The sequence below is a fragment of the Branchiostoma floridae genome, chromosome 17 (assembly GCF_000003815.2).
Source record: "Branchiostoma floridae strain S238N-H82 chromosome 17, Bfl_VNyyK, whole genome shotgun sequence".
Taxonomy (NCBI): domain Eukaryota; kingdom Metazoa; phylum Chordata; class Leptocardii; order Amphioxiformes; family Branchiostomatidae; genus Branchiostoma; species Branchiostoma floridae.
Window position 1 is genome coordinate 9,239,959 of NC_049995.1, and position 9,263 is coordinate 9,249,221.

Consider the following 9,263-nt stretch of genomic DNA (forward strand, 5'->3'; position numbering starts at 1 on the left):
GAGACATTTGATGTGGTTCATTTCCTGCATTTCATAGTCAGAGGGTTAATGGTCTGCCCTAAGGTGTATACGGTGCCACAATTCATTCCAGATTCCTAGAACCACCGATTGAACGACCGAGTCGGCGTAGCGGACGAGGTAGTTTGGCTACAGCGTTATGTACAATAAACAAATTGCGCAGTTTGTTGACGTGCTAGTGCAATGTACTTGTATGTATTTTTGAAATAAGAATAATATAACGTTGAAAAAGTTAGCTGCTGAATGCTTTTTAGTTTTACATTCAATTTGTTAAACTCTGTTTCATCCCTGCAGCCAAAATCTAAAAAAAAGAGACATACCTAACGTATTTTTCAGGACAGCCGTTAAAACCCCAATATTGCTTTTACAAGACCTTATTAGCCACATTTAACAGTCAATTATTTTTTCTTGATTTGCAGAGGTCAGCCAAGAACAGAGGCTTGAAGTTCGAGTAGATGATTGGAGATGTGGACCGAACTATCCCCTCCATAACACGTCAGCCCAGTCCAAATGTAATCCATTTGGGCCTTACCCCTGCTGTTCTGCCAGTCATTATTGTGGCAATACTTATAATTACTGCTCCTGTGACGGATGTGTGGACTATAGACAATCAGGTAGGCCATATTTGAATGGTTCAAATGAATGAATGAATGAATGAATGAATGAATGAATGAATGAATGAATGAATGAATGAATGAATGAATAAATGAATGAATGAATGAATGAATGAATGAATGGATGAATGGATGAATGGATGAATGAATGAATGAATGAATGAATGAACGAACGAACAAACGAATCAATCAATCAATCAATCAACCAATCAATCAATCAATCAATCAATGTATCTATCTAATGTCTGTCAATCCAGTATCTATTTATCTAATGTCTATTTATCTATCTATGATCTATCTAATAGCTATCTATCTCCTAGTATATGATGTCTATCTATATGATATCTGTCTATCCATCTTCAAGTTTATACAATGTATCTGTCCGTCTGTTTAGCTCTATATCTATATTTCTCTGTGTGTAAAAATACATGTATTGCATTCATTTTGTTCCAGTTGAAAGGTTCTGTTGGAAAAAGCAAGTCAACAAAGGAAACGATTGGGGCGCTTCTAACATGTTATCTTTCGGCTATTTCGGAGATAATGATGCTGCATGTGAGCAGGCATGTGCGCAGCAACCACTATGCATGACGTACACGCTCAAGCTGACCACGTACGCGGACGCTAGCGTTGCGGGGAACTGTTACGGGTGGAATGCGCCGTCACTGTCTGATGGCTCCGACGTCATCAGTGGGGTCAAGGTCGACTGTCCATCGGAAAGTCAAGGTACCTATAGCTATTTTATACTTCAATGGAGAATTCTGCAAACGGGTTGTAGAATCGTAGAATTCTGCATATGGTTGGCATAATTCTGCATGTGGTTTGCAGAATTCTGCGGTCAAACGCAGAATTCTGTCCAGAATTCTGCAGCCAAATGTTTAATTCTGCGGAACCGACCTGTCGATGTTACTATGTACTAATACTACTATGCCATATTCTAGAATGTCAGATGTCATTCTCAAACTATTCTATTATAATCATAGGTTTCCGGATATACAGTTTTTTTGTACGAATTTATAGTGTTGACTAACAAGTAACATGCCATTTATAGTAATTGATGAAATAAGGAAGCAGTGCAATAGAAGCCTAGAACCCACTCAATTAAAAATTAATGTAACTGGCCATAAACAATATTGACGTTGAGAATACATATCAGAAACCCGTGGCTCCCTAACTTTTCTTCAGTGGTGAAAACATAACGTGGATGTTTTTGATGTAGTGTCTGAGGTGGACTGTCCCTGTATGAAGAATATCACCCAGCCCACTGGCACCATCACGTCGCCCGGCTACCCTGACGGTTACAGTGGACGGCACGACTGTGGATGGCTGGTTCACGCCAAAAAGGGCTTCATCATTGAACTCACATTCGAGCCCCCTTTCCAAGTGGGATCAACGAGTAGGTTATTTTCTTTACGTTCTCAGAAGGCAAACATGCTACATTTCTTACCGTATTTCTTTCTCTTCTTTCACAAAAAAAGGTTGTTAATTGAGATACCAGAGTTACCAACCTGGGGTTGATGTGTTTAAAAATTCGTGTTTTCCCAGAACTATAGTAAAGTGTACTTTGTTATCACCAAGTAGGGACACAGTAGGGGCATCCTAAGGAAGAAAATCCTAATAGATGCATTTAATTTTACGTTTTTAACAAAATGTATATCATTTTGTGAACATAATAAGATTATATATGATGGCTCATCTCTTTCTTTATTAGGTTCATTGACAACTACAGCAACTAGAACAGATCGAGTAGAGGTCTATGATGGTTCGCGCTCTACCGCGCCTCCACTTGGGAGGTTTTCTGGGGGCCATCCACCTCCCAGGATGCACACTACAGGAAGTGACGTCTTCATCCGGTTTGTAAGCACTGGATCAACCACCAGTTTGGCAGGCTTCACAGCTAAGTTTAGATGGGTTGGTGAGTATTGAAATCCTTGAAGTAGCAACTGTTTTGTTTAAATCTGCAAATTAAAAATATACAATGATATAACGGTTTCACATTGTTGTTTATGATGATACTCAGTTGTCTGAATACATTCTTGGACCTTACAATGACAATTGTGCTGAGCACAAAGCATTTGTTGCAAATCTTGGTAAATTGCAAATTACAGATCTGTCGTCTCTTGTTTAGTTTGATATGATTGCTAAAAGATACTGTGCTTGTTTTACAGGAAAGATAGATTATAACATTTTCGAATATTGTACGTAATTATGAATTCATACATTACTTGTTTCCTTATGACAAAGTAGCATAAAACATGACTTAATAAAGATCAATCTTATAAACTGCAATTGGCTTTTTGTCCACATTTCCGTAAACACTAAAAGACAAGTCAACACATACACATTTACCATTAAATAATCTAATCATGTTCATGTAAAAAGTATAGGCCATATGTACATCAGTTCACTCCAGACATCAAAGAACAGAGACAGTGGGTGTTATAAACTTCCCGGCATGTTTGACCAATTGCTGACGCCACGTACCCACTAGATCACACGTTGATAAGATCAATGTGTCTGTAACTCTCGCGAGTTTACGTTCTGAAGGAATTTTTTTCGACTGAACAGCTCCAGTCTTTGTCAAGGAATAAACAGTCCCCTGCTGCCATGACGTCACGTTATGCAGAAATAACACGTGACTCAGTGAGCAATGGATCATAAGTTGCAGGAAGTCTATAGCGCCCAACTCGCCCACTGTCTCTTCAGGGATGGTTGTTAAGGTCTGAAATAGATTGTTTCTTTGATATCTCTGGCAAAAAAGTTAATAAAAGGGTATAATCTATGTCACTTTACATGTAATTTGACTAACGGACCAAACCAACTCCCTCATAGGGTTACCAGTCCGCAGTGGCGGTATCATGGCCGGACCGTACCGGGGTGTTGGGCTGTCAAGCAGATGGGTTCCTGATAGTGACGTCACCGCCTCAAGTGAAACACCTGGGTACGAAGCCGCTCAAGCTCGCCTGCATAATAGGGTACGTGTCTGCTTTTTTGTGCATTTTACGTTATTCAAATCATATAGCAATCCTTTTATGAACAAAACCTGCACTAAAATAATATAACTTCTATCTCTACGTCTGTCTTTTAAGAAATACTGTAGTACATGGATACATATTTGTTTTAGTAAAAACGCAGACTTTCTTTCGTAATTTGATACAAGAGGTATTGTTTTTTATGCTAAAAGAATCATTCAAAGTGTATTTTGTTCCCATCTCTTTTCAAACGATTTTTAATATCCATACGTTTACCTAAGATTCCTGTTTGTTACTAAAATCTATGTTTGACGAAAGGGTTCTTGTAATCGAATCTTCTTTAATTTTGTTTATCAGGTTTCTATATCAGAAAGCCGTGGCTGGCGACCTACAAGTGACAATGTTGGGGAGTGGGTGAAAGTCACTTTCCCTACCAAACGTGTCATCTTGGGGATTTCTACCCAAGGGATCAGTGGCTCCACTGACTGTTGGATAGCATCATACCACGTGCGTTACCAGTACCATGGTACGATGCGCACCGTCTTAAGGACATACCTGCGTAGAACGGAAGACCCTGTGAGTATGCCATATGAAACTTTATCTAGCATCTTTGATTGCAAATATTTGCATATTAAGATATTATAATAGAAATATCTGTTTTATGAAGATTATTATTATACTCTAGATATTAATTAAAGTAAAACACAAACAAGATTTCTGTCAGATCCTCTCAAGGTAAAATGACCCAAAGCCTATTTCACGTGATCTTAACGGAAGTGTGACGGCAGAAACAGGTCAAAAGTCGGTGTCGACCTCATTCAAATATAGAAACTTCCATGTTTTAGTTATCAAGCTAAAAGTATAAGTGTAACATGGTGCCAAATTGCATAATTTTCCATTTACAATACTTGAACTGGATTAATTCATGTCCATAGATAAATGATCTTTCATTTCGAACACAAATAGTTGGAATTGAAAAGTGTTTATATCGTTTCCTCATTAGGTATGCTCTGTCTTTCTTATGATACGATATTGTATACATTGCCTGGGTTTGAATTGTCTTACATCTTTACACATATTGCTAATCTCACCCAAGATTAAAAGATAAGATGTTCGTTCAGACCTTATATGTAGCAACGTAGAATCCTTAATCTGATCGACTATTTTGCTTTTCTAGGACTTTCGTGGAAACTTTGACGCAGACACTGTTGTCACTAACATGTTCAGTCAACCCATCGTGACAGACAACGTACAAGTATTTCCCCGGTCCATGGTCAACCACATCTGTCTACGGTTTGAGCTACTGGAACCAATACCAGGTACTTACTTCTCTCTGCCAACTGTCACTTATCCTAGAATGAATGCTCATCTGTAAGCCATAGCTCACTGCACGAAATTAAAGTTGGGATTTACAGTGGTAAATTCAGGTTAGTCTGGTAAAAGTTGGCCAAAAAGCAAACATCACTAGTAACAGCCTTATCCGACATTAACCGCCATTGGAAAGTCCCCCTTTTTGTGCAATTTTTGGAATCTTGATTAATTCACAATGAAATCCAAGTAAAGAAGCATGCCTACCTGCCTGGTAGTGCAAAATTGCTTAATTATGCCAGGGTCTGTCTCCTAGATCCTTTCTGAGAGGTGTCTTGATATTGCCAGTAGCTTCAAGAAAGAGTACAGTATACACTATCTTGACATACAAACTCGGAGGTGACTTCGGGAAAAATAGGAGAAATTTTCTATCATATTTCTCTAATTAGATATAGGACAGCAACAAATGAATATAGCTTTTTGAATTCTCTATTTTCCTGGTTTCGCTATAGACTCTTCCACCTCCATAAATGTGGTGGAGCTGTCTAACGGTGCTCTATGTGAGACCGGAGGGGGGCAGGAATGTACAGAACTCATCGACGGGCTGTTAGGCTCAGTACCCGGCCTGTGGAGTCCTTCCGGTAGCAACGATCACTTCCGGGTCGTGCTCAGTCAGAGGTATATCATTCACAGGTAAAGTTTGACACTTTTGTTAACATTATACTTAATTTTTATACACTATATTTACAAAACCTATGGACATAGTTTAGTGTATATAATAAATAGAATAAAATTTATCTATTTTGCTACAATATCATTCTATGATTTTTTGTTTTGATGTGAGCTGTTATTTATATTCTTTTTAAAGAAAATGAAATTTATGTAAGAAGCGCATGCAGGCTTATTTCATTTTCCTTTTAATTAATGAATCTGTTCAAAGCTTAGAAACATTTATAGATTTGGGGGCAACTAATCTAAAATGATCGTCATGATTAGCAGTTTTATGTTCTTTTGCTCGGCAATACTAATATTCCCTACATATGACAGTACTTTACGTTTGGGACCGCATTGTTAGCAGCGACACCTAGCTGCAGTTCGAAATAGAGCTAGTCACTATTGCCCTGAGGAAGGTGACAGACGGTTGGATAAAAAAACTTATTGTCCAATACTTCATATCGTTTCTCTTATCCAAAGGGTCCGCATCATGCAAGGGAACAATCCGGCAGCCAGGATTGCTACATTGAAGTTCACCTTCTCTGAAAACGGACTAAGCTCAACTCATGTAAGTATAGACCACACATCTTGGTCACTTTGCGTACTTGTTTTTTGCGACGCCTCAGTGGCGAGCCAAATGGTATGGTATTGTGTTCAGTCTGCAAGAATTCTAGGATTTGTACAGGAATTTGTCCACAGGAATGCTGGTCCATAGGAATGTTTGGAATTCCAATCAGCGATCCAGTGTTGGGCAGGGTTGCTGGAATTCCAGCCGCTGATAGAAAGTGGGTAATGCAGACTCCAGAGACCATCGTCGTCATGATAATAACATTTTTATTGCCAGGCTTCTTGTTTTAGATTGGATTCCGTCTGAGAATGTTTACATTTTGATGTTGACAACTGACGGATAACTTTTGTTTGTTTTAGCGATCGGAAGCGCAACTTGAACAAAGAAGTGACAGCAACGTGGCCGCCATGTTGTGGGATGACGTCACATTCCCACCGGATGACGTCACCCTCCCACTTCGAACGCGTTTCATATCGGTGCAAGTTCTCGCCATGCATGCGGGAGACATCGTTCAAGCCAGGATCACTGAGTTCGAGATCTATACTGTACCACAGGAGCATGAAAGTAAGAAGATTCTGTATAAACGGAGATGGGGTTTTGTGGTTTTCACTTTGCTAAATTTGACCTCTTTACCGCCAACTTTTGTTATTTGTCTCCTGTTTTGACTGCCAATTTCAAACCAGAGTGAACAATCGTTTTTCTCCATACAGCGAAATTAAACCCCTCGAGCATTTTCAATGTAAAGTGACATTTCATAATCGTTTATCCTAGAGTATGAGTGGTATTAACGTATGCTCCTAGTTTGCCCAGCTAAAGTTAATATTTCTTTGAAAGCACAATATATGCTATTGTAGTCTGCATTTGGCTCTATGTTGTGTTAATAGTTTTAAGTATTTCAAATTGTAAAACTGTTAACATGATTTTGATAGAGGTCACATACCCAATGAATCTTTGGAAATGCTATATTGCAAATAGAGTCTTCTTCACTTAAAGCTTCGTGGATAATACCAAGCAATATTGTATTGATTTTGTGATCACCCCATCGACTACAAGTGCGTACATTGGATGAAGAGAAGTAAAAGTAGTCAACATAATGTGAAAATACATAATGATTCAGAAAAATTTGTACAATGTTTCATATCTTTCAGCATTTTGTCCTCCTGGGTGGATTTCCAAGGGTTCCTCTTGTTACTTTTTGAGCTATGAAGCGAGCATAGAACCCCCAGATCAACTGTGTTCAAACTTGCGTCCCATGCCGGGAGTTCACCCCCGTCTTGCTGAACTCAACTCTATAGAAGAGAGGTCGTTTCTGTCCGGCTATGCGACAAAGATCATGGAAAAGACAAGTGTTGGAGCGGTGAGTTCAGCTCTCTTGAGATGGTATCTCACTGCACTTTGTCCACTTTGGGGTTCGCTCACTGCTGCACTGTTGTGTTATTTTCGTCGCCGATTTTTTTATAACTTAGATATTGCGAATTACGTCAAAGTATGACTTAGAAGACAGCAAAATACACCAGACGTAAGAAAATTCGTTCTTAATCTCTGAAATTCTTTGATCAATCTTCCGAATCCCGCAGTGCCACACTGGTGCCCCAAGTGCAGTGAGATACCATCATTACTTTCGTGTTTCAAAACATGTCCGGATCAATTACCTACCCGTTTATGATATTGTCATTGAGGTATTTGCTTTACCACAACTATATAAGAAACTAGTATTCTATGTTTCTCTTTTCTGTATAAGTGTTGGTCCGTAGTTTTTTTTATTTACTTAAAGTTCACCGCAAAACAAGGCTGTTGGAGCCACTTAGACGTTTTGGGTTACAATACTGTATAGTGAAGAAAGATGTGTGTTAACCCTTGACATTAAACAGTTGTAGGTTGTATCCCATGAGAAAGCAGGTCCGTGGTAGCTCATTCCATAGCGAAGTTGTTCTTGGAAAAAAGCTCTGAACGTGGAACTTCCTCCTAGAAGGAGGATTGTGGAGGAAAAAAAGATGATTTGCTTCCGTGGAAGTGGCTAAACGGGTTCTTGCAGTGAAGGTTCGTATTGGAGGCACAGATGAGTGAAGTTCTGCCGAGCATTTACCATGGAAGTAGCGATAGAATAGTGCTAGGCTAGCTACATCACGCCTTTGGGACAATGGTTGTACTAATTGTAGAGTGGCGAACAAGTCGCTGCCAACAATGTTCTTTAACCGTTTTTGTACCCTGTTGAGGCAGGTCAGGGAGCTCTGGGAAGCTCCAGCCCAAATGTGACAGCAGTCTTCCATTTTGGGCCTTATCTGACTCTTGTAAAGATAAAGAATGGCGGAGGGGATCAGATATTTCCTGGAACGGTACAAGGAGCCCACCATTTTCCCAGCTTCCTTGGCAACGGATTGAATGTAACAATTCCACTTAAGATCAGGTGTAAATTTTAGGCCCAAGAGTCGCTCAAAGCAAGGGGCTTCTTTAAGTAAAGTCCCACTCATTTGGACCGGTGGAAGGTTCGGGTCAGATCTCTTATGATGAAACGAAAGAAGGTTTGTTTTTGAAGGGTTGAAGGTCTCAAGCCACTTTTTACCCCATAGAACCGTATGATCAAGGTCAGCAAAGAGATTAGCTGCAAGGGAGTGGTCATTACATCTCCTGGATATGTGGCCATATACTGAGGTGTCATCAGCATAAATGTCGACAAATGATCTGAGTATATGATCAGGCAGATCGTAGTTAGCAGATTTGGTAGAAAGTGAGTTGGAGGTAGCCGCAAAGGTTGGAGTGCCAAGAAGTACAGTTCAGAGCTGGTAAAAACAGAAGTTAATCAGACAAACATCCCATAAAAGGGAATTTCTCTCTCATTCGATGTGATTCTATGTAGTCGTTTATTAATTTAAAATTTAAGATAATCCGAATCGTTGGTGCAGATATTTTTTCTAGCTTTGCTCAAAGTCAAATCAAGTATTGTAAAGTAAAACAGTAGTAACGGTTTATTGAGAAATCAGGATACTTGAGTTCTGCCAGCCGTCTTTTGTCATTAGTTTTCTGGGTGGGGTTCGGTTACGCATATGAAATGTGCATGGGCGGAAAGGAATG

The 9,263-nt window shown here is 39.4% G+C and overlaps 1 protein-coding gene across 1 annotated transcript in view; it reads left to right on the forward strand.

Moving 5' to 3' along the window:
• The first annotated feature begins 441 nt into the window (after positions 1-441).
• The window catches only part of LOC118405041, a 14,676-nt gene continuing 5,854 nt past the window's right edge, over positions 442-9,263 (forward strand). The window contains exons 1-11 of the mRNA XM_035804442.1: positions 442-632; positions 1,086-1,355; positions 1,849-2,025; positions 2,341-2,544; positions 3,462-3,604; positions 3,959-4,177; positions 4,779-4,920; positions 5,422-5,602; positions 6,104-6,191; positions 6,551-6,755; positions 7,340-7,548. Of these exons, the coding sequence (XP_035660335.1) occupies positions 1,145-1,355; positions 1,849-2,025; positions 2,341-2,544; positions 3,462-3,604; positions 3,959-4,177; positions 4,779-4,920; positions 5,422-5,602; positions 6,104-6,191; positions 6,551-6,755; positions 7,340-7,548 (1,779 nt within the window). The 5' untranslated portion in view covers positions 442-632; positions 1,086-1,144. The remainder of the gene's footprint in view (positions 633-1,085; positions 1,356-1,848; positions 2,026-2,340; positions 2,545-3,461; positions 3,605-3,958; positions 4,178-4,778; positions 4,921-5,421; positions 5,603-6,103; positions 6,192-6,550; positions 6,756-7,339; positions 7,549-9,263) is intronic.